This window comes from Budorcas taxicolor, chromosome 11 (genome assembly GCF_023091745.1).
Source record: "Budorcas taxicolor isolate Tak-1 chromosome 11, Takin1.1, whole genome shotgun sequence".
In the NCBI taxonomy this organism is placed as follows: Eukaryota; Metazoa; Chordata; class Mammalia; order Artiodactyla; family Bovidae; genus Budorcas; species Budorcas taxicolor.
Genome location: NC_068920.1, coordinates 71934929 through 71961777, shown reverse-complemented (window position 1 = coordinate 71961777; position 26849 = coordinate 71934929). Strand labels below are relative to the sequence as shown.

At 37.8% G+C, this 26849-nt stretch overlaps 1 protein-coding gene across 1 annotated transcript in view; it reads right to left on the bottom strand.

The window, feature by feature from the left end:
- Positions 1 to 26849, bottom strand: part of EXOC6B (exocyst complex component 6B) — a 707283-nt gene that overhangs the window by 185138 nt on the left and 495296 nt on the right. Inside the window, exon 19 of the mRNA XM_052647541.1 lies at positions 11296 to 11437. Coding sequence (XP_052503501.1) covers positions 11296 to 11437 — 142 coding nt within the window. The remainder of the gene's footprint in view (positions 1 to 11295; positions 11438 to 26849) is intronic.

The following is a 26849-nucleotide window of genomic DNA, read 5'->3' as shown; positions in this document are numbered from 1 at the left end:
TTTAGCATTAGTTGCTTGGTCTTGTCCGACTCATTGAGATCCCATGGACTATAGTCTACCAGGCTCCTCTGTCCAGGGGATTTTCCCGCAAGAATCCTGGCGTGGGTTGCCACTTCCTTCTCCAGGTTGTCCTGACATTGTTTAGTTTAAGTAAACTGAAGAATATGAAAAGTTTTCATGTAAAAGCTTTTAATAACACTGGGCAACTTACAATGAAAATGGGGCACAAACTGATCTTTCAAGTTATGAACTGATACACCATCTGTCTTCATACTTTCACCACATTTCCTTGATAAATGCAAGGGTGGTAAGAGAAATTTTGAAACCTTGATTCCTCAGCCTTCTCCAGAATGCTTTCCATTGTGTCTCCCTTGCCACAGAAGGATAGCACTTTGCTCCGCTCTATCCCTTATTGAATATTGTCCCATGACTAGGATCTAAACACAACGTGGTCTCAAAGGTGATATGCTAAATAAGAGTAGCAGAAAATACATTCAGAAAGAAACAGAAGAGTTTTCTAAGGAATTTCTAAGGGGAAAAAAAGCAACGGTGTGGATATGCATTTTGTACTACTTATTCAAGGACAACTAAACATAATTTTGAATGACAAGTTAATTACTATAAGGCATCTCACTGGAGAGGTTTGATTTAATGTATGAGCTAGTAGTCACTTTGTACAGTTTGGTTAGCTGATGCAGTTTGGATTTGAAAAATGTGAAAAGTGAAAGTGTTAGTTATGCAGTCGTGTCCGACTCTTTGCAAACACCATGGACTGTAGCCCACCAGGCTCCTCTGTCCATGGAATTCTCCAGGCAAGAATACTGGAGTGCATAGCCATTCCCTTTTCCAGGGGATCTTTCTGACCCAAGGGTCGAACCCATGTCTCTTGCACTGCAGGTGGATTCTTTACCATCTGAGCCACCAGGGAGTTTAACACTGGCGTAGTTATTAAAGATCAAAACTCCTTTTGCAAATGTAAACTTCAAAGGTTGTAAGAGAAGAATGGATGTGAGACCTGTCACATATGGTTCCGTGATGCTTCTGACCAGGGTCCTGAGGACTCACTTCTCTTCCATCTCCCTCTCACCAGGAAGAGATTGGTAAAGGGATGCCTGAAAGTTCTCAGAAAGACTCTTGTGGAGAGTCTATGGGGATAATTAACTATACAGAGGTGGACAGTCAAGGATAGCTGGACTCAAGTAACAGAAAAAATGAAAAGTGAGTACAGTTACCTCAAATGGCAGGTATTTGGGCTTAGTACTTAAAGTTCAGAAAGATCACTTTATAAAGATTCTTTAGTTCAGAAGCTCCAGTTGCAAAATCATAAGCAAGTCTATTAAGGTCTGCCCCTTTAGTAAGATTTGCTAAAACATCTCACACCTGAGTCAGAGGAGAGCCTGCTATACCACAAGGGAAACTTGCAGCCATTTGTTTTAGTAAATATATACTAAGAGATAGAAAATTCAGACTTTTCAGTAGTGAGCTATTTGATCCTGACTTTGAGCTAAAACTACTTCTGTAGGAATGTAGAAAGTGATCTCATCTTTCAGTTAGAGTGGGGTTTATGGAGTTAAGTGACAAATGGTGTTCTGCCTATATTTTATACCATAATTCACTCAGTAAAGTCATGAATCTAACCTGAAATTGTTTTATTAAGTCCTGAGTTTAGGCAGATTCTCCACATTGGTTTCTTGACCTGTAAAGCAAGGGCTATTATGGTAAGAAGGGTGAAATACAAGGCTGTGGAATCCTTGCTCCTTTCCAAAAGAGCAAACCGGGCTCTAGTTAACTTGACCGTCAAAGAGCTGGGAAGTTGGCAAGAAGCATACTATTAGCCTTCCTGTACAGGGACTTGGTCTGTTCTGTGCAAAAGGCTGATGGGCCCTGGGAAAAGACGATTATGGCAAATTTAAAAAGATGCGACTGCTGCTGCATTTCCTCACAACCAAATGTCCCCTGGACTTGGTTTAATTGTTATATTTTTAACACATCTATCCTTCAAATAATTTAGGAACGTGAATAGATTGTTAAAATCTGAAAATATTGGGAAAGAAAACAAGATAAAAACATATGAAAGCATATGGATAAAGAAACGACAGCTATAATAAATAAAATTTCCATGGCTGTATACAAATGATTTTATGTATAGTATCTCATTTGACTTCATAACAATACTGTGAGAAAAATATACAGGGATTAGCATTTCCAGTTTACTGATGGACTCAGAGAGGTTAGATGAGTTGCTTCATTCATTCCAATGGCTTGAATTATGATGCATAAATATGCTGAAGCTTCCAAATTATCTCTATCATGGATTACTGCCACAGCCTTACAACAGATCTCTGAGGCTCCTGATAAATTGGAGAGTTCCTTTTCAATCCACATATCTAATGAATTTAGATTCATTACTCTCTTATTTAACATCAGTGGTTTCCCATTCTGTTTCAAGCCTCCAGCACGGTACTTTGCATGGAGTAGGGGCTTCACATGAACTTGTTGAACAAATGAACAAATTACTGAATTAGTGCTGTTAACAAGTAGTTGAGCCTGAATATAAACCCAGACCTCCATATTTTTAGAATATACAAAGTGAAAGGTTTGGAAATTCCAAAGCCAGACACAGACTGAACATCCTAGTACATGAAAGTTACAATAGCCCAAGTTTGATCAAGGAGGTAAGCATTAGGTGATCAAGACCTGCTAGTATTCAAAATCCAGTTTCTCTGCTGGGATCCAGTGTTCCAATATCCAAAACTACATATAAGACATATGGAGACTGTAAGATGAAACTCAAACAGAGAAGAAATACCGAGAGGTTACTGTCAATTTTTAAAGGAAAAGGAATATTTTCTTCATATCTCCTAAGTCCTAATAATTGTCACCTTAAAGGTACTTGGTTTGACAGTCTGTCAGTAAGAAATCAACATTCCTAGATGGTGGAATCCAGAGCAGTAGGTACCATCTCTAGTAAACATCTGAGCTAACTAATTGATTTCTTGCAAAAGCATAAGCTAAGAATTAGAAAATTATCAGTTCTGGATGATAACTTTCCAAATAAATATGAAAGTCTGACAGACAGCTACAAAAAAGCACAACATAAATCAAATAAAAGGGCATCTCCAAACCTAACTGATTCACAAACTACAGACAAAGGTCTGCATGGCCTGCAAAGGACCTTCTGAGAGTTGCTGGATGTTTATTAACTGCTGTGGCTGCTGACAGTGATAACAATAGGTGAAGTTATTCCTTACTGCAAATTTAATATTTTGCCAGTAATGAAATAAACTCTTTCATGCATTATCTCATTTAATTCTAAACCCATTCCTGTAATATTAGGTACTATTACTGTACCTAATGGAGCTATAAGAGGTTAAATAATTTATACACGATCACACTAAAAAGAAGTGGTGACTTGAATCCATCTGATTGAGCTGACTCTAAAATTTGAGTTCTTAATGACTACACCATCCTAATTGATTATCGTCTAAGTATTTGAATCTAACAAAGTGGCAGGCCAGACCTCAGAGTCAAACACTAAAGATAAATTCACATTCTATCTTGTCCAAAGTTTTATTTAAGACCTATACACAGTTCTTCCAAGGACTCACAGACAATAGCAAAAATACCTCACGTACACACCACTGGGTAGAAAGATGTAAGTGTTAATTATCTTGTCATTTGGAGTTGCTTTAATACGCCTCTGTATAGTTATGTGAATCTTATGTATCATTTCTTTAAGATTTTTTATAGACCACTGAGCATCTAAAGAAGAAAATGAGGGGGACGGTATACCAAAAGACATGGAATTCTTTCTTTTAAATTAAAATAAATGTCCATGAAAAGTTTTTTGACAGACAAATTAATGCCAATCAGAAATGAAACATTAAATTCTAAATCAATGAACCTTAGAGGCTCTTCAATATACGGAGAAAAAATTTCAGTGGTAATAGGGTTATTAGAGGCACTGTCATGCTTTACAAATGTTAGCTTCAAGCTGATCCCAATTACAAAAGGCTATTATAGATATTGAATGGCTTTTCAGATAACACACTGGCCGCTGGGACTCCTTTTGCAAAATTAACAAACTATTTGCACAGTTTCCACCTTTTCATGGTCTCTTCCTCAATAATAACTGAAATATAGCTCTCTACTAAGGATACCAATTCACCTATAAGTTGTCTAAATAGAAACTGTTCATTCTTTCATATAAAATGACTTTCAGAATTGGGCTATAAGATGGGCATTTTCCTTATTCTCTCAGTGTTCCTCCTCCTCGAGGTTAATATATTTTAGCTTATCACCTTTCATCCCTCTTTATCTTTTAGCTCTATCAAAAATGCAGTCACAAGTCATTCCCAATCATCCATCAGATTTTCCTATTCAACCAATGGTACTGGTTGTTTATTTAAATTATATTCAGAGCACATCATGAAAAATGCCAGGATGGATGAAGCTCAAGCTAGAATCAAGATTTCTGGGAGAAACATCAACAACCTCAGATATGCACATGATACCACTCTAATGGCAGAAAGTGAAGAGGAACTAAAGAGCCTCTTGACGAGGGTGAAAGAGGAGAATGAAAAAGCTGGCTTGAAACTCAACATTAAAAAAAACTAAGATGATGGCATCCAGTCCTACCACTTCATGGCAAGTAGAAGAAAAAGTGGAAGCAGTGACAGACTCTATTTTCGTGGGCTCCAAAATCACTGTGGATGGTGACTGCAGCCATAAAATTAAAAGACATTTGCTCCTTGGAAGGAAAGCTATCACAAACCTAGACAGTGTATTAAAAAGCATAGACAGCACTTTGCTGACAAAAGTCTGCATAGTCAACGCTACGGTGTTTCCAGTTGTCATGTATGGCGGTGAGAACTGGACCATGAAGAACTGATGCTTTTGAACCGCGGTGTTGGAGAAGACTCTTGAGAGTCCCTTGGACAGCAAGGAGACCTAATCAGTCAATCCTAAAGGAAAGCAACCATGAATATTCATTGGAAGGACTGATGGTAAAGCTGAAGCTCCAATACTTTGGCCATCTGATTCAAAGAACCAACTCGTTGGAAAAGACCCTAATGCTGGGAAAGATTGAAGGCAAAAGGAGAAAAGGGTGACAGAGGATGAAATGGTTAGACAGCATCACTGGACTCAATGGACACGAAGCTGAGCGAACTCTGGGAGACACTCAAGAACAGAGGAGGCTGGAGTGCCGCAGAAAGAGTCAGACACAACGTAGTAACTGAACAACAGCAACAACAACTGGTTGTTTTCCTCCCTTTTATTTATATCACAATGAGGTTCTACTATTCCTCAAGATTCAGAAAAGGATAACTTCATATTTAACATAAAGAATCAATTTTGATTGGTTTATCCAATCATGTTTTCATTCTGCTGGGGAATAATTGGTTAAGACAGAAGCAGGTGAAACAATTTTGGCTAACTAGATGCAAGGAATCCAGTGAATGACTTCTAGAAAAAATTCTATGGCTGCTGGATGTTATCAGAGAAGGCAATGGCACCCCACTCCAGTACTCTTTTGCCTGGAAAATCCCATGGATGGAGGAGCCTGGCAGGCTTCAGTCCATGGGGTCGCTAAGAGTTGGACATGACTGAGTGACTTCACTTTCACTCTTCAGTTTCGTGCATTGGAGAAGGAAATAGCAACCCACTCCAGTGTTCTTGCCTGGAGAATCCCAGGGAAGGGGGAGCCTGGTGGGCTGCCGTCTATGGGGTCGCAGAGAGTTGGACTTAGCAACAGCAGCAGCTGGATGTTATCATGCCTGGATGCAATCCCTGGAATTGTACTTATTTTTGAATGATGAGATTATGATAATTTTTTGTACTTTTTTACCCTGGAAATTTTAAAAAGCAGATATTACTTTCAAAAATATATAAATTAAAAAGTAAAACTTTGAAAAGATATTCACTTAATTCCACCATGGAATTCACTTAATGTCATGATGGAATTCACCTAATTTCATGAAGGAGTAATAGGAAGAAGACTCATCTTCTCACTGCACACATCAGTTCAGTTCAGTTCAGTTGCTCAGTCGTGTCCGACTCTTTGCGACCCCATGAATCTCAGCAGGCCAGGCCTCCCTGTCCATCACCAACTCCCGGAGTTCACTCAAAGTCATGACCATCGAGTCGGTGATGCCATCCAGCCATCTCATCCTCTGTCGTCCCCTTCTCCTTCTGCTCCCAATCCCTCCCAGCATCAGAGTCTTTTCCAATGAGTCAACTCTTCGCACGAGGTGGCCAAAGTATTGGAGTTTCAGCTTCAGCATCAGTCCATCCAATGAACACCCAGGACTGATCTCCTTTAGGATGGACTGGCTGGATCTCCTTGCAGTCCAAGGGACTCTCAAGAGTCTTCTCCAACACCACAGTTCAAAAGCATCAATTCTTCAGTGCTCAGCTTTCTTCACAGTCCAACTCTCACATCCATACATGACCACAGGAAAAACCATAGCCTTGACTAGACGGACCTTTGTTGGCAAAGTAATATCTCTGCTTTTTAATATGCTATCTAGGTTGGTCATAACTTTCATTCCAAAGAGTAGACATCTTTTAATTTCATGGCTGCAATCACTATCTGCAGTGATTTTGGAGTCCAAGAAAATAAAGTTGGACATTGTTTCCACTGTTTCCCCATCTATCTGCCATGAAGTGATGGGACCAGATGCCATGATCTTAGTTTTCTGAATGTTGAGCTTTAAGTCAACTTTTTCACTCTCCTCTTTCACTTTCATCAAGAGGCTTTTTAGCTCCTCTTCACTTTCTGCCATAAGGGTGGTGTCATCTGCATATCTGAGGTTATTGATATTTCTCCCGGCAATCTTGATTCCAGCTTGTGTTTCTTCCAGTCCAGCGTTTCTCATGATGCACTCTGCATATAAGTTAAATAAGCAGGGTGACAATACACAGCCTTGACGTACTCCTTTTCCTATTTGGAACCAGTCTGTTGTTCCATGTCCAGTTCTAACTGTTGCTTCCTGACCTGCATACTGGTTTCTCAAGAGGCAGGTCAGGTGGTCTGGTATTCCCATCTCTTTCATAATTTTCCACAGTTTATTCTGATCCACACAGTCAAAGGCTTTGGCATAGTGCACACATATATACACACAAAAACCTGGAAAACTGGCCAAAGCATCTGAAAGAATGGTTTCAGATATTAGACAACAATCAATGCAGGGCTGTGATCCCTGACAGAAAGAAAACAAACCAGGTGAGCATGTCTAGCAGCAGTTTCTAGGTATGATGCATAGTGGGAAAAGGGAGGGAACCCAAACAAACATGCTAGTCTGAGTTCAAAAGCCAGAGACTGTAGTCCAGGATGCCATGGCAACTAGCGTTTGCAGTGCCAATGGTCATGTGGAGGAAGCTGCAACAGGAACACTATGAAAGGGCTCCACTGAATACCTGGCTGAAGGTTAACATGTACACGCATGAGAAGAAACTGCCCAAGGCTGGGGACAGAAGTATGAGAAAGAAATGGCAGAATGATTTGTGGAGTTCTTATATAGCCAGGCATACTTTGGGTTTCCACCAGCCAGAGTTGAAATATCTTCAGATATTTTGGGTAATGAGGTAGAATATTTCAAAGGACATTGCTTTAGATTTGGGGTTAAATCTGACTGAGAAAAAAGGTTGCTCTAGACCCAATATAAATGAAAAACAAATCTCAAAAGGATCCAACCAGTAATGCAATTGCAGGTCAGAACAAAATCTAGCACTATTTGAAGGAGTACAACAAAACCCAGTAGCAACAGCATACGATTTTATATGTCATATACCAGAGTTCCTCCATGTGGCCTGTCCACACGAGCTGGTTTAGGCTTCCTCACAGCGTGGACGCCTCAGGGTAGAGGGACTTGTTATACAGCAGCTCACTAAGAACATGGAGGTTGCATTGTCTTTTATGATCCAGCCACAAAAGTCACTTTTGCCACATTCTGTGGGTTGCAATCAAGTCACAAGCTTGCCCAGATTCAAGAGAAGGGGAGTTAGATGTTGATTAGTTTTTCAATTAAATAATTTTGATGCATACAATACTGTGCACTTCCCTCTGCTGCTGCTGCTGCTGCTAAGTCGCTTCAGTCTAACAGACGTCAATTCTTAGCAGTGTCAAGATTCTACAAAAAGATGTGAGGAAAGAGATACTGTGGTTTACATCTTTGAGCAATGTTGTCTTCACTGCAGAGCTGGGGTCACAGGTAGTATAATTTCCTTCCAACTTGAAAAACCAGCTTTTAAATGTGGTGATCTTCTGGTGACAAATTTTTTCAACTTCCATATTTGAAAATGTCTATATTTTACCTTTATCTTTGAAGGAAATTTTTCACAAGAAAAAGAATTTCTGAGTTAAGGTTAACAGACTTTTTCTTTTTCTTTCAGTATTGTAAAGATGTTCTTCTACTGCTTTCTGGATTGCATTGTTTCCAATTCTTATCATTGTTCTTTATTATGTAATGTGTATTTTCTTTTGCTTTGAAGATTTTCTTTTTTATTGCTATTTTTAGCGGTCTGACCATAATGTGCCTGGGTGTGGCTATATGTTTATCTTGTTAAAAATTTGTTAAGCTTTTTAAATCAGTGAGTTAACACTTTTTAAAATCAAACCTGGAAAAGATTTCAGCTACAGTCATTCCACCTTTTCCTTTGTATTACTGACTATATTCTCTTTTCTAAAGGCCCTGTCCACTATTTTCAACATTTGTATAATCGATGGATCTATTTCTATTTTTCATTTTGTCTTGTTATGGGTCATGTTTCCCTACATATTTGTTTGTCGGATTGTAGGGTTTTTTAAATTTTTTAATGTTTGTCTTATTTTTCTGGTTGCACTGGGTCTTCATTGCTGCACACAGGCTTTCTCTGCTTGTAGAGAGTGGGGGCTAATCTCCAGTTGCAGCGAGTGGGCTTCTCATTGCAGTGGCTTCTCTTGTGCACAGGCTTTAGGCACACAGGCTCAGTAGTTGCAGCCTGCTGGTTATAGGGCGCATGGGCTTCATTAGTCATAGTTTACAGGCTTTTAGTTGCTCAGCAGAATTTGGAATCTTCCTGGATCAGGAACTGAATCTATGTTTCCTGCATTGGCAGGTGGATTCTTATCCACTGTACTACCAGGGAAGTCCCAAATTTTAGTTTTTTGATGTGAAATTGTAGATGCTAGATGGTGGGAATCTGAAAACTTTTTCATGTTCCTCTTCCTTCAAAGACCCTTGAATGTTTTGGCAGGCAGTTATTTTACTGGCGGATTACCTTCATCTTGTCAAGTCTTATTATTAGGCTTTATTAGGGTGGATCAAGATTAACTCTTACTCCAGAGCTTGAAAAGTATTCTTAATGCCTAACTTTCAAGGGTATTACTGAATGCACAATATGTTAAGGTGGTCTTTCCACTCTAGTTGGCCAGAATTCCAGGGCTTCCTAGCACTCTGTGACATCTGGCATTCCTATTCAGCTCATAGCTCCTTAGTGGCTATTCTCTGCTAAGCCTCCCAGAGTTTTACACCACACATGGCAACTTAGTTTTTGATCAAAGACTCAAGGGATCTCCAATGCATATTTCCAGAGCTATTTCTCCAAACAACTCCTTGCTCTATGGTACCTTGGTCCATAAACCTAAGCTAAGCTGTCTCAACAGTTCTATATGCCAATCTCTGGGTATTTTCCTATGTAAAACACAGCTTTTTATAGCTGTTCTACTTTTCTGTGCTGTGTCTAGATAGTGCCCTTAGACAGAAAACAAGAGCAAATGTCAAGGTTACCTTGTGCACTTCCCCTTTGAAGGATCATAGCCGTGTGCTGTCTGCTGTCTAATGCATGAAAAGGTTGCTTCATACAGTTAATCCAGTTTTAGAGCTGTTTATGGCAAAAGGGTGACTTTGATAGCTGTTACGCTGTGATGCTGGAACTGGAAGTCTTATTTAATTAATTAAAAATAGCATAGCCTTAATTTCCGGCCATCGAAAGTCAACCAAGAGGTGGAGTTCCCTGGCAGTCCAGTGGTCACGACTCCATGCTTCCACTGCAGGGAACCCAGGTACAATACCTGGTTGGAGAACTAAGATCCTGCCGTTGCACGGTATATTAAAAAAAAATGCCCACCAAAGGAAACCAGTAAGCAGTCGAAAAATGAAAAGGTGAGGCAGAAGTGTTAGTACACTTATGTAATTTTTCACTGGTTTAATTTTTCTAGAAACAGAAGTTTCCAGAAGTCATATCATTTTAGTTCATTTTCATTTCTCACCAATGGCACAGTGAACACTACAACACTTTTCATCCCTTCCTTCTTTGCTAACCAAAGCTTGATTTCACATTTAATTCTAAGTAGATGATTCATGATAAATGAGCTATGTCAGGAATGATGCTCCTCTTTCACTCTGCCAGATACTCAATCCCCCAGCCTCCCTGAGAGCTGAAGGTGATCATACAATTATATATATATTTTGCATTTAATGAATAATTTATTTATGAAACTAGATTAGAATCTGGACTGTGATAAATCTACTAATTACACATGAAAATAAGACTCATTCACTTCTTCAATATTATACAACTATATTTTGATCAACGAGACATACGGGAAAGTTTGTTAGGGGTTTACTGAAAAGATTTTAATTTTTTAAATAAAAAAGACTAGGTGATCTTGGCACCTTTTTGTCCATTGAATGTGAGTCCTTTCTGACTATAATATATATGAGGAGGAGAATTCTATATTCCTAAGTATAACAGAGGAGAGGGAACAAAAGAGCTTGGGTCCTTGATGACATCACTGAACAACTAAATTAGCACAGCAACACACTGTCTCTGAGAAAATCAAAACCTATTTAACTACTCTGTCTAAGGTTTTCTGTTTCTACCTGTCATAGAAAGCATTTCTGACTGATAAATGCATACTCCATTTGTTCTTTAGACTAAGAAGAGTTTGCACATAAGATAAAAAAATAATTTTAAATTACAAGATAAAAAGCAAATAGTTGAGAACTGCATTCTTTTGAAGTCTATGAACTAATCAGGTTTCCTTTGATGTGTATGAAATGCATGTCTGCCTTGTATTCCCCTCTAGACTTCCATGTGGCCAGGGGTCTTTTTCCTATATGTGGGTCTATGCACTTTGGGTGTTCAAATCAGCTTGCTGACAGACTCTTACTTTTAGACCTACAAATTATTTCTGTCACTTAGATATTCCTTGACTTCATTAGGACCAAAACCCCACAGACCTAAAACTTTTTTCCTGCAGAAGTGAGTAGGCAGGTAAAACAAATAAACAAAGATGGTTTACTGTCTTACGTTCACATTCTCTGACATCCAAGTTGAACTGCTGTAATGCTCCCAAGGTGAGCTGCCTTACTTCAGCCTCCAGCAAAAGTTGCATCAAAGATGTGGCTAAATGCTTGCAAGCTGACATACATGCTGTCTGGGCCACCTTTCCCTGAAATACAAGAAAGCAAATCATAAGGTTGATGGATTACAATGAAATTCCAACAAAAATTAAAATCATTTATTTTTCAATTGGGAATTTCTTTTTTTTAAATATAAATTTATGTATTTTAATTGGAGGTTAATTACTTTACAATATTGTATTAGTTTTGCCATACATCAACATGAATCCACCACAGGTATACACGTGTTCCCCATCCTGAACCCCCCTCCCTCCTCCCTCCCCATACCATCCCTCTGGGTCATCTCAGTGAAGAGACACAGATATATAGAACAGTCTTTTGGACTCTGTGGCAGAGGGCGAGGGTGGGATGATTTGGGAGCATGGCATTGAAACGTATAATATCAATTGGGAATTTCTTTAAAGGTTTTCTCCATCATGATAACCCTTCCTTTCAAATAATTTTGAAATTAATAGCACCTGATGGCAAACATCTTAAATATTAGCTCCATTACCATTAGTCACGTCACTATAATACTCAGCTAAAATTCATAAAGCCCAGCTCTTCATTCACAAAGTGTTTTTCCCCTAAATCAACAATAAATAAACAATACTCAAAATCTTAATTAAACTGAGAAAGAATGTTTCCAGAGAGAATAAATTTCAGCAATCTCTTCAAAACTACTGCAGTTCTTAAAGAGCAAATGAAAACAATTTTCTAACTTATCTAGAAACCAAAGTGTTTACTATTTTATGATTTAACACATATAAAATGAAAAGAATGGTTTAAAACAAAAAAGTTTTCTGAAAAAATTAATAAAAGGGTAAATTTTCTCAAAAAATAAGCACTGAAGTTTATGAGCACACATTCTAATTTTCAAAACACTGATATTAAAATTAGTAATTTGCTATTTCTTTGAAAGATTCATTTTTACACTAGTGAATTATATTTTAGTCCCAGGTCTGAGTTATACAGTATGGAGGACATATCCATTTCTTCCCCAGATGTATATTTATTTTATTTCTGCTATTTATCATCTGGTCTGAAAAGCCTGATAAGTTTTTAAAAGTCTGACTCCTCATATTACTCAGTGGATCCTTCTTTTTTGAAATAATGAAGTATTTCAGTCATACAGAAAAATATATATAATTCTATGACGAGCACACATATCCACTAAACATAAGAAATATAGTTAACACCCCTATATGGCCTCCTTAAATCATTTTCTTCCCTCTCCCCAGAGGTGACCATTTCTTGTGTTAAGTATGCCATTTGTATTATAAAAATATTATATGACAAGTATAAAATAAGAAACAACATCTTATTTTATGTATTTGGAACTTTCTATTACTACACAGGATATCCTTCTACAACTTGCTGTCAATGTTATGAATGTGGATTTTTTTTAAATGAAATACATGTGGTTGTAGTTTATCCCTTTAGTTATTCCACAGTATCCCATTTTAGGACTATACCATAATCCATCTGTCCATTCTTCTGTTCTTGATGGTTTATGGTTGTTTTTTTCCTTTTGCTATTATGCCAGATTCTGACTATAGTTTTCATATATACATATATATATATATATACATTTTTTTTTTTTCACATGTTTCTCTGGGCCAGGGCCTTCTACAAAAGTTGTTGCTGTTGTCTAGCCGCTAAGACGTCTGACTCTTTTGCGACCTCATGGACTACAGCCCTCCAGACTTCCCTGTCCATGGGATTTCCCAGGTAAGAATACTGGAGTGGGCTGCCATTTCCTTCTCCAGGGGATCTTCAGAACCCAGAGACTGAACCCCTTTCTATTGGCAGGCAGATTCTTTACCGCTGAGCCACCAGGGAAGCCCCTTCTACAAAAGTAGCAGGCTTTAAATTGAACAAATAGAACAAACAATACCACAGTGAAGTTTTCAATTTGCATGCCTTTTTATATACTTCAGATAATTCCTTTAAGGTTATTTTTTGAATCTACTAGAATGAGACTGATTCATAATGTACATGTGTATATATGAAGATGAACACAGGTAGAAGCCAGATTTCCAAATACCTAACTATAAATAGCTCTGCCTACAGTATGTTCTGATTTACAATGTTCCTAGATATTTCTGAGTGTCACTTAGTTGCATAATCACTAGCATGAGTACTATAACAATTTTTTCCACAATTAAATAAGAGATATTTTATGATTTGTATGTCTGGCTTCTACCTTTGAGAAAGTAAAAAAAAAAAAAAAAGTAGAAATTTTATAAATTTTATTTGATTAAAAATTATTTTATAGAATAAAAAATAACTAATAAACAATGACATTACACATTCTAAAAATGTTTCTTCTCTAGATGGTTCTGTTTGTATGTTCTCAAGACCCACACTCTGTAGGTGATTTAAGACAACAAATGGAAATACTCAAGTTAGGGAATAGAGACCAAGTCAGAAAGGCAATGGAAGCATAAAGTAGCCTAAAGAGAAAAGTCACAAAAAGAAATCCACATTAAATGGCATGCTGGAAACCTAGAACCGGTGCCACCAAGAAGCCATATAATTCAACACAGTTGTTAGGCTACATCCCATGTGAACACTCAGAGGCAGCAGATCAAAGCTGTGAGAAGCCCTATGGCTTTTCAACAGTGAGCGTGGGAGTGCAGTGAAGCAATTAGGATAGACTAAAATGTAAGTCCAGAGATAACACTGCAAATCAGAAGGCAGAGAAAAGGGAAAGACACTCTGTCTCAGGCAGCTGACATCTTATGTTACTTCACTTAATTCTCCCAATCACCCCAAGAAGTTGGCATTATTCCTTTCTTGTAGATGAATAAACCTCACTTCTCTGTGAGGTTAAGAAATTTAGACAAACTAATACAGCTATTTGTTACTTCTACCCAATCCTAAATCTGTATCTTTCCAGTAAATCATCACCTAAAAAGCAACAGTAAATCTTACACTGTCTTATACTGGAACAGTTGGGCTGAAACAGGTTCAGATAATAACAGGGTTGACAGGTTATCCAAGACATAAAAACTAGGTCCAAACAGGCAGGACAGTAGTAGTTCAGGAGCCAGCTCTTCAAATACTGAGTATCTGCTGGGGCATGCTTTTTAACTTAAAGTTCAAAATAATTATCTAGGCCAAGATAGATACTTAAAGGTCCTAACAAACTGAACAAGGAGATGTTGTAAAAATTAAACAGCTAAAAGTCCAATTAAGCTGGAGGCTGAGAAGATAACATTTGAAAAGCTTGTTTCGAGCAGCCAAACAGATTGCCAAGGAGAAGCAAAATTGACCTAATAAAATTAAAATAAGACAGCTCACAATCAGAAAGACCAAGGTTTGAATTTTTATGTCCATCACTCATTAGAAGTGTAATTTAGGACAAGTTAGTTGATACTTTAAAGTCATTATTTATCCCAAAATATTAAACAGCTTATCAACTTTAGCATTAACATGAAACAAATCTATCAGTTTATATCAATAGAGCCAAAGGCACTTGACCATATGCTATATACTACCTTAACACACTGAATTACTTAACTGTCCTCCAATCACTTTCCACCCTATTTCCTCCCACTCAAGCTAATTCTTTATTTCCAAACAGTGATAATTGCAGAAATGTATATTTTCATTGTTAAACATTTTTGTAATTCTAGAAAGCATTTTGGAGCTTTGCTAATTCACAGTCTGCTATTCATTCCCGTGTTTCCCTTTTTACTTCTGGTTTCCATTGCTTCTGGTTACCATAGCATCCATAGGTTTTCTAAGAAAGGATAAACAGAGACTTAGGCAATAATAATCAAAGCATTAAGCAATAAAAATTGGTGCTTTCACCCTCTTTATTAAGTAATCTGCTTATGAAGTAGATTTTTTCTAGGAATGAACCGCCAAACTCTAGGACAGGATAAGAATCTGGAACATAAGAAAACTTAATCTGACCCAAACTGCCTTTGGATACCCCCAGGAATAGTTTCAAATCAGTGATAATCACAACTAGGTTATATCTTATAAGGCTATGATAGTGTACAGAGACTACACATGAACAGAAATAGAATGTCAGAGAAGATGAAAAATGACCTAAGCATTATCATCATATTTTGAATATATGAGGAACCTGGGATGCAGGGAGATTGAGTCACACAGTCTTATAAAAAGCTCTATAGGCAACATCATACTTCCTCTTGATGCAGCTACAAAATTTCCATATTCCAAGAGAGTCAATAAATATCAACTAAATGAACTGAAAGTCAATTACCAAAGGACTTAAATAGTTCATACTACTTCTCAATTCAGTTAAAATACCTTTAAAAAAAAAGTTTTGGGAAACCAAGAAGAGTACATTGGTGAAAATTCATATTGTAAGTTCAAAGTCAGGCTTATTACCATAGTGAGGACCGTCACTGGGCATAAGTCAAGACCTGTGATAATACATTTTTTATTTTCACCATGGAGCTCTTTAGTAACCAAATCAACCCACTTCCTTCAAAAATATATGCAGATTCACATCATCTAATTTGAATTATTCCATCTACCTTCTATTCTCTATTTACAGTCTCCCTTGTGCCATAAAACTTTGCACTCAATGAGTTACTGCAGTGTCATTTCATGCGTCTACATTTCCTTGAAATTTATGTGATTTGCAGGGAAAGAAACTATGGCATTTAAAATTTTGGTATGTCTAAATGAAGCAATAGTTCTAGACTGCAAAGTAGGTTCACACTGCCGTCCAACTTTATGCTTCAGGGCTGTCTCATTCTCTTCTACAAAAAGGGAGATACCATCCATTGTTTCATACACAGATATAACTAAACACAACTAAGAAAAATGTATAGGAATCTCACAAATATCAAGGAAATACAGAAAGTTTAGTATTCATAACTTTCCATTACTATGTACTTCAATTATATGATACTAAGTGCTATGTCATAGTAGTAAGTACAAGCGAGTAGAGGTGAACAGTTTAGACAGAGTATCATCACCCAGAGTAACACCACAAACCCTACCACCATCACCAGAGCAGCTGCTTCCATATATTGAGCACTGATTATGTGCCAAGTGTTTTGGAAATAGTTTCTCATATAATTCTCACAAGAACCCCATGAGGGGCTCAGACGGTAAAGCGTCTGTCTACAATGCGGGAGATCCGGGTTCGAGCCCTGGGTTGGGAAGATCCCCTGGAGAAGGAAATGGCAATCCACTCCACTACTATTGCCTGGAAAATCCCATGGTCAGAGGAGCCTGGTAGGCTACAGTCTATGGGGTCACAAAGAGTCGGACACAACTGAGCGACTTCACTTCACTTTATAGATAAGGGCTTCCCTGGTGGCTCAGAGGTTAAAGCGTCTGCCTGCAATGCAGGAGACCTGGGTTCGATCCCTGGGTTGGGAAGATCCCCTGGAGAAGGAAATGGCACCCCACTCCAGTACTCTTGCCTGGAGAATCCCATGGATGGAGGAGCCTGGTGGGCTACAGTCCACAGGGTCACAAAGAGTCGGACACGACTGAGCGACTTCACTTTCACTTTATATATAAGGGTAGAGAAGTTAAGCCATATGAAAACATCTCGTGAGTTGTGGACCAAAGATGTGAATTCGGCCTTGTCAAACACCAAAGGGTCTTATCATTTGATTCTGCCTTCCAGTAAAAGTCCTTGTGATACTTACTATATTGTTTTTCTGTAGTTTTGAGACTGTGGGTAAGGGAATGAAGAGGACAAGAAGAAAACTTTTTTTTTCTCCCTTCTCCATCTAAGAAAGCATCCAAAGAACACTGGATTCACAGATGTTTAGAATGAATCCCAACCACAGCTCTCTGTCAACCTGCTGGGATCAGATCTGAGCTCCGGATCATCAAGAATCTTAACTGTATGACTTTAAGTGGTCAAAGCCAAATTTCTCTTTCTATGGATAATCTTAAGTTTCAAAGTAAGGAATGCATAAAGGAGGCAAGGAACTATTCTGTGAAAGAGCTGTCTTTTCACACCAACTTTCTTCCCTGCTCTCTGAGTAACACTCCATTGCTTACAGTATGATATTTCAAATTTTATCTTTCTCTAGTTATTTAATGAGTTATTTCACTGTGAAAGAGAAAAGTTCAGACACAGAAACTGTTCTAGCAAGGCAAGTAAGAAGTACTCAGAGAGCGGTAAATCCACCCTATACACTGCTCATTCTTTCTGTGTACCCGTACCTCTAACTCCTTAAACTTTTGCCCTGACCACGACTGTAGACAGTTTCTTCCAGCTGTCCTTTCTTCTGAACAAGGAAGTTGCCTTGTTTTCCTTTCCTCAGTATCCCATAGATATGGGTATGGCCGCTTCATTCCCAGAGCACTACACTTGCTATTTACTCAGAATGGATATTCTATAAGCCACATTCAGAGAGCAGAGTTCTGGATCATTCCATATGTTCCTGTTATCTGGGACCCATGTTTTGAACTTTGGTTCCTATGTGCTGCAGAAACCCTATGGCAAAGTCTTTGTATCTAAACCGTCTTAAAAATCACATATATTGTCCAAGTAGTTTTTCCTACAACTGTATCCATGTCTTAGGAAGGATTATAATCCTATTTAAAGAGCAATCTCAAATTCAATTAGAGAATCTATATAAATACCCACTCATCAAAAGATTCACAAAGTACTATTCTAGATAAACGAATATTCCCTAGTAACTAAAGAAAATGAAGCCCAAGGGTGATAGTTAAAATACACTATGCAAGGTATATGGTGTTATTTGATGACATTAGTAGAGTCTACAATGAAATGGTGAACCTCTAGTAAATTAAAAATAAGAAAAAAACAACAGAAAGTAAATAAGGGGAAATAATGCCTAATCAATTTCTCATGAAAAAGTTATTAAGTTCAAATGAAAACGCAGAGTCAAAAGAAAACTAGGATGTAGATGGAAGGAAGTGGCAGAGGAGGGATATAATAGATGTCATAAGCCTGGGTCTCAGACTCACCTACCTGTTTCACTCATTCCCGGTCATTTTTCAAGAAACACAAGAAACTTTCTAAAAATACTTTTTGCTATCCATGGTTTTATTGAGGTATGGTCCCAAACAGTACATATGGAGATCTTCAGAATATACAGCTTGATGACCTTTCTTATTCAGTCACTCAGCTGTGTCTGACTCTTTGCAACCACATGGACTGCAGCACACCAAGCTTCCCTGTGCATCCGCAACTCCTGGAGCTTGCTCAAACTCATGCCCGTCGAGTTGGTGATGCCATCCAACCATCTCATCCTCTGTCGTCCCCTTTTCCTCCTGCCTTCAATTTTCCCCAGCATCTGGGTCCTTCCCAATGAGTCAGTTCTTCGCATCAGGTGGCCAGAGTATTGGAGCTTCAGCTTCACCATCAGTCCTTCCAATAAATATTCAGGATTGACCGCCTTTCAGTTCAGCCACTCAGGCGTGTCCGACTCTTTGCGACCCCATAAACCGCAGCATGCCAGGCCTCCCCGTCCATCACCAACTCCCAGATTTACCCAAACTCATGTCCACTGAGTCAGTGATGCCATCCAACCACCTAATCCTCTGTCGTCCCTTTCTTCTCCTGCCTGCAATCTTTCCCAGCATCAGGGTCTTTTCAAATGAGTCAGCTCTTCACATCAGGTGGCCAAAGTACTGGAGCTTCAGCTTCAACATCAGTCCTTCCAATGAACACCCAGGACTGATCTCCTTTAGGATGGACTGGCTGGATCTCCTTGCAGTCCAAGGGACTCTCAAGAGTATTCTCCAACACCACAGTTCAAAAGCATCAATTTTTCAGTGCTCAGCTTTCCTTATAGTCCAACTCTCACATCCATACAAGACCACTGGAAAAACCATAGCCTTGACTAGACGGACCTTTGTTGACAAAGTAATGTCTCTGCTTTTTAATATGCTGTCTAGGTTGGTCATGACTTTCCTTCCAAGGAGTAAGCGTCTTTTCATTTCATGGCTGCAATCACCATCTGCAGTGATTTTGGAGTCCAAGAAAATAAAGTCAGCCACTGTTTCCACTGTTTCCCCATCCATTTCTCATGAAGTGATGGGACTGGATGCCATGATCTTAGTTTTCTAAAAGTTGAGCTTTAAGCTAACTTTTTCACTCTCCTTTTTCACTTTCATCAAGAGACTCTTTAGTTCCTCTTCCCTTTCTGGCATAAGAGTGGTGTCATCTGCATATCTGAGGTTATTCATATTTCTCCCAGCAATCTTGATTCCAGCTTGGGCTTCTTCCAGCCCAGCATTTCTCATGATGTACTCTGCAAAGAAGTTAAATAAGCAGGGTGACAATATACAGCCTTGACGTACTCCTTTTCCTATTTGGAACCAGTCTGTTGTTCCATGTCCAGTTCTAACTGTTGCTTCCTGACCTGCACATGTTTCTCAAGAGGTGGGTCAGGTGGTCTGGTATTCCCATCTCTTTCAGAATTTTCCTGTTTATTGTGATCCACACAGTCAAAGGCTTTGGCATGGTCAATAAAGCAGAAAAAGATGTTTTTCAGGATCTCTCTTGCTTTTTTGATGATCCAGGGGATGTTGGCAATTTGATTTCCTTTAGGATTGACTGATTTGATCTCTTTGCAGTCCAAAGGACTCTCAAGAGTCTTCTACAACACCACAGTTCAAAAGCATCAATTCTTCGACGCTCAGTCTTCTCTATGGTACAACTCTTACATCCATACATGACTACTGGAAAAATCATAGCTTTGACTATACGGAACTTTGTCAGCAAAGTAATGTTCCTGCTTTTGAATACACCATCTAGGTTTGTCATAGCTTTCCTTCCAAGGAGCAAGCATCTTTTTAATTTCATGGCTACAGTCACCTTCTGAAGTGATTTTGGAGCCCAAGGAAATAAAGTCTGTCACTGTTTCCATTTATGACCTTTACATGTAAAACCCTCTAAAACTGACATCCAGATCAAGATGTGAAATACTTCCCGTAAAACGTGAAAGTTCTTCATGCCCCTTTCAAATCAGTAGATCCACTGATACCATGATGTAACTTTTCTAAAGCCCATAGATATGTTTTGCCTATTTCTTGAACTTCATACATAACACAAAAAACACCCCTACAGGTATGAATAAACCACAATCTGTTTATTCATTTTTCCTATTGATACCAATTTGGTTTATTTCTATGTAGTCACGATTATGAATTGTCTTTTAAAATATTGCTATGATTTATGTCAAGGAGTGTCCTTTTTTTGTAAGGTTTATTTACTTATTATTATTTGGCTATACTTGGTCTTCATGGCTATGCATGTGCTTTCTCTAGTTGTGGGGGCTGCTCCTTGTTGCGGTGCTCGGGCTTCTCCTTGCAGTGGCTTCTCTTATTGTGGAGCACAGACTCTAGGGCGCACAGGCTTCAGCAGTTGTGAAATGAGGGCTCAGTAGTTGTGGTGTGCGGGCTTCAGAGCACCGGTTCAGTTCTCGTAGCACACAGGATTAGTTGCTCCGCGGCATGTGGGGTCTTCCCAGAGCAGGGATCGAACCTGTGCCCTGCTTGGCAGGTGGATTCTTAACCACTGGACCACCAGGGAAGCCCTGTGAATAGTCTTTCAAGTGGAACTATTTGTTTTCCTTGGAAAAATACCTAGGAGTGAAACTGCTGGATCATAGTTTGTTAGTAGTATGCTTAATCTTATGAGAAACTGTCAAAGTTCTTCAGAGTGATTGTATTATTTCATTCTCCTACCAGCTATGTATTGAGAGTTGTTCTGTATCTTCTTTGACACTTGGTATTATAAGTCTTTTTAATTCCTCCTTTTTTATCAGCATATAGTGGCATTTATTGCAGTTTCAATCTACAGTCCCTTTTGAGTAAGTCTATTAAAGCATATTTTCATGGGCCTATTGGGCAAATGTATATCCTCTTTTGTAAAGTACCAGTTAAGTTTATTGTCCACATTGGGTGTAGGTGAAAGTGTGAACTAACATTTCCTTAGAGATTTGTACAAGATCTTTGTGTTTTCTGGACGACTGATTTGTTACAAGTACTGAAAATATTCTCACATGTTCTTTGGCTTGCCTTTTTGTGTTCTTAATGGTGTTTTTTTGATGATCAGAAATGTATGATTTTGATAAAGTATTAACTTTTCTTTTTATGGCTAATACCCTTTATGACTTGTCTAAGAAATCTTTGCGTAAGTCCAAGTCTTGAAGATATTCTCATACATTTTTTTAGACAGTTTACTATGTTAGCTTTCACAGTTAGCTGTATAATCCATTTTAATTAATAGTGTGGGGTAGATGTCAGTACTAGTTTTCTTGTCAATTCAAATATTGGATTGCTTGAACACGTCTATTGAGAAGACTCATCTTTCGCCCACTGCATAGGCACCTTTGTTGAAAATCAAGTGACCACTAAATGTGGGTCTATTTTGAGACTTCCTATTCAGGTCCATTGATCTTTTTGTCTATCTTTATGCCAGTACTTCACTGTCTTCAACAGCCCAAACTTCAGAGTAGATATAGAAATCAAGCAGCATAAAGTTCTCCAAACATTATTCTTCTTTTTCATGATAGTCTTTATTTTAGGTCCTTTCAATTTTCATATAAATCTTGAAATCAGCTTGTTAACATCTATACTCTATTTCCTCTAGATTGGCATAGCTAGTATGATTTTACATGAATATAAGAAATATTAATTTATTATATATAATGGATGGCTTAGAGCATTAAGGCTTAATTCTCACTCAGAAGCCTGGAGAAGAACTGCCACAGATTAGTAAAGGGAGAACTGACATTTTAACAATACTGCATCCATAAACATAGTATACGCTTCCACTTAGAGTTTTAATTTTGCTAATAATGTTTTGCAGTTTTGAGTATATATGTTTTGTACATATTTTGCCTATTACAAAGTACTTCCAGTTTCTTGATGTTATTTAATTATATTGATTTTTAATGTCAGATTCTAATCATTTCATTATTAGTACCTAGAAATAGAATTGTTTTGCATAGTGACTTTGCACTCTATATCTTGCTAAACTATTAGTTCTAATATCTTTTTTTGTAGATCTCTTAGGATTTCCTATATAGACAACAGTGGGTATTTTTGTTGTTGCTGTTGTTGGTTTTATGCACTGCAAATCTTTGATTTTGTGACTTGATTTTTTTCACTTTGTGTACTGTGTTTTTGGTAATGCAGAAATTTTAATTTTTTATGTAGTCCAATTTGTGAGTCTTTTTCTTGTGATTTCCTTATTTTTTCAATAAATATATTGCAAGAATAAAAAGACAGTGTGATCTTTTTAAAAAAGAAAAAAGTTTAATTTCTCCCTGTTTTAAGTAATAGGCTTTTAATTTCTTTTATTTGCTATATTGCACTTACTAGTTCCAACAGGATACTAAATTGAAATGGTAAGAGCAAACATACCTTGCCTTGTTCCAATCTTGCCTTTTTCAGTCTTTTGCCATTAAGTAAAATATTAGTAGTAAGTTCTTCATAGATACCCTTTTTCAAATTAGATAAGACTAGATTAGTCTACCGAAAGTCTCTTTTTCATGAAAGGGTATTCAATTAAATGCTTCCTCTGCATCTATTGAGATGATAACATACACACACAGACATACATACACATATACACAAACTGAATGAGCTTATTTCTAATAAAGAAATTTAATTTGTATTTAAAAATCTTTCACAAAGAAATTCCAGTCCTTGATTATTTCCCTAGTGCTGCTGCTGCTGCTGCTGCTAGGTCACTTCAGTCGTGTCCGACTCTGTGCAACCCCATAGACGGCAGCCCACCAGGCTCCCCTGTCCCTGGGATTCTCCAGGCAAGAATACTGGAGTGGGTTTATTTCCCTAGTAAATTCTATCGAATATTTGTTGAAGAAATTAAACCAATTCTAAATAAAATCTTTCACTAAATAGATGGGGGGAAATATTTATAAACTTATTTATGAAATCAACATTACTCAGAAAAATCAAAGGCAAAGACAAAACAAGAACAGAAAACTACAGAACAGTATCTCACATAAACACACACAAAATTTAATATAATAATAACAAATCAAGTCCAGCCTTATATTTAAAAAAAGATGATGCACTATAGCTATATAAATGAGTCTGTTACTGATTTCCAATTTATTTCTGTTGCGGATGGCAAAATAATCATATGATTTTACTACTTTTGAATTTATTGAGACTTGTTTTATGGTCCAGAATATGCTCTCGCTTAGTGAATGTTCTGTTTACACTGGAACTATAAATGCCAATTAAGTAAAATTATTTGATACTGCTGTTCAGGTCTTCAATATCCTTACTGATATTCTCTTTACTTATTTTATCAGTTACTGAAGGCGTGTTAACTAGTTGCAATTGTGAATTTGTTTATCTTTGCAGTCCTCAGTTTCTTTTTTGTTCATGAATTTAAAACTTTGTTCACACATTGCTGAATGTAGCCATGGTTAAGACTGCAATATATCCTTGATAAATTGGTCATTTTATCAATATAAAATATCAGTCTTTATCCCTAGAATGCTCCTTCTTCTGAGATTACTTTACCTGATATTAATATGGAAACTCAACTTTATTATGATTAGTGTTTACATGGTGTAATTTTATTCTTTCCTGTTACTTTTAACCTATCTGTGTTTATATAATACAGTTGAATAACTCCAGTTATCCAAAATAACCATTCTCTGCCATTTATTCAGAGTATTGGTACAATATAAATCCAATCTCTTCTTTTCCAATTTTTATGCCTTCTTTTGAATTATCTGAATATTTTTATGAATCTATTTAATTCTGTTTTTAGCTTATTAGCTACAGCTCCCTGTTTTATATATGTAGTGTTACTTCAGGCTTTATAATATGCATCTTTAACCTTTCACAGTTTCTCTTCTTTATGAATTTCTTTAAAGAGCGTCGACTTTTGTTGAAGCAAACAGTTCCATTTCTTTTCTTTCACTTTGAAATCTGGAGGTTTGTTGGCATACATATTTATGCAGGGATTAGAAATCATCTTTGTGACCCCCTGAACTGTAGCCCCGCCAGGCTCCTCTGTCCATGGATTTTCCAGGCAAGAATACTGGAGTGGGTTGCCATTCCCTTCTCCAGGGGATCTTTCCAACCCAGGGATCAAACCTGTGTCTTCTGTGTCTCCTGCATTGGCAGGCAGATTCTTTACCACTTAGTCATCTCGGAAGCCCCTGCCAAACATTGCTCTGGTCCTAATGGTGAGATGAGGTCTCAGGTTTTCAATGCTTAAGACAAGCTGTGGTTAAACTTTAGAGTCTCTGCTCTTCTGGTGGGCTTCCCTGGTAGCTCAGATGGTAAAGTGTCTGCCTACAATGCAGGAGACCTGGGTTCAACCCCTGAGTCGGGAAGATCCCCTGGAGAAGGAAATGGCAACCCACTTCAGTATTTTTGCCTGAAGAATTCCATGGACCGAGGAGCCTGGTAGGCTATAGTCCATGGGGTTGCAAAGAGTCGGACACGACTCTTCTGGCAGTTCTACTGAATGCTTCAGGAGTTCAGTGAGGTCTTTCCCATCTTACAAGTAGGAACTTGACCATCTCTCTCTCTTCCTTACATGAATTCTGGTAATTGTGCTCAGCTTCTGTGCCCCAGAAGATGTTTTTTGCCTGACTTCATGGATTTTTTTCACCCTATGCATGAACAGTTAATATTTAGCCAAAGCCTCAGGGGATTCCAATACCTATTGATCTTCCAAAAATCTGTGGATTGATACAATTCTTCAGATACAGGAAATGCCCAAACATTATTTAAGTAGTGCTTCTATACCATTTTCATTCTCTCCTCTCCTTCTGAAACTCCACAAGACATACAGATTATACCTTTCAACTATGTTGCATCTCTCTTTTATGCTCCTTACCAGTTTTAAAATTTAAAAATTTATTTTTTTCTATATGTATTTAAGTTTACATTTTTTAAAATTAATATTAGATCTCTGAGTTTACAAATCTTGACTTCTACTTTGTTAAGTCTATTGTTAAACCCATTTAATGCATTTTAAAAACTTCACCTAATGAGTTATTCATTACAGATTTTGTATTTTGCTATATATTAGAATACAGGCTTCCCAAGGGACTCATTGGTAAAGAATCTACATGTAATTCAGGAGATGGGGGTTCGATCCCTGTGTCAGGAAGGTCCCTTGGAGAAGGGCGTGGGCAACCCACTCCAGTATTCTTGCCTCAGAATACCTTGGCAGGTTACAGTCCATGGGGTTGCAAAGAGGCGGATATGACTGAAGTGACTGAGCACAGTACAACATACTAGAATATACATTTGCTTTTTAATATCTGTACAAAGACTGTACAATCTTTTTTTCTTTGTTTTGGTATTTTGTCCATTCATTCCTCTTTAACATATTAATCATAGTTACTTTGAAATTATTGTTTCCTAGCATAAATATCTGGATTATCTAATAATCTGCTTCTATTGACTGTTTCAAGTTTTGATTAAGGTTCAGTTTTTTCCGCTTATTATCCTGTTAAGAAATTTTATTTCATATGGCAAATAAGATGCTATAGAGGCTCTAGATTATCTTATCTTCTTAAATAGAATTTTAAGTTTTGTTTAGGCAGGCAGTTATATTATTAGTGGATCATCTTGATATAGTCAGTCTTGTTTTAAAAATTACAGTGATTTTTCCCTTACATTTAGGACCTTGTCCTTAACCCCTTCAAATGACTTTACTGATATTTAAACTCCACAAGACTGGAAAAAGTCAGTTTTCATTCTAATCCCAAAGAAAGGCAATGCCAAAGAATGGTCAAACTAGTGCACAATTGCACTCATCTCACATGCTAGCAAAGTAATGCTCAAAATTCTCCAAACCAGGCTTCAACAGTATGTGAACATCCAGATGTTCAAGCTGGATTTAGAAAAGGCAGAGGAACCAGAGATCAAATTGCCAGCATCCACTGGATCATTGAAAAAGCAAGAGAGTTCCAGAAAAACATCTACTTCTGCTTTATCGACTATGCCAATGCCTTTGCCTGTGTGGATCACTACAAAATGTGGGAAATTCTTCAAGAGATTGGAATACCAGACCACCTTACCTGCCTCCGGAGAAATCTGTATGCAGGTCAAGAAGCAACAGTTAGAACTGGACTTGGAACAACGGACTGGTCCCAAATTGGGAAAGGAGTATGTCAAGGCTGTATATTGTCACCCAGCTTATTTAACTTATATGCAGAGTACATCAGGAGAAATGCTGCACTGGATGAAACACAAGCTGGAATCAAGATTGCTGGAAGAAATATCAATAACCTCAGATACACAGATGACACTACTCTTATGGCAGAAAGTGAAGAAGAACTAAAGAGCCTCTTGATGAAAGTAAAAGAGTAAAAAAGTTGGCTTAAAACTCAATCACTCAAAAAACCAAGATCATGGCATCTGGTCCCATCATTTCATGGCAAATAGGTGGGGAAACAATGGAAACAGTGACAGAATTATTTTCTTGGGCTCCAAAATCACTGCAGATGGTGATTGCAGCCATGAAAT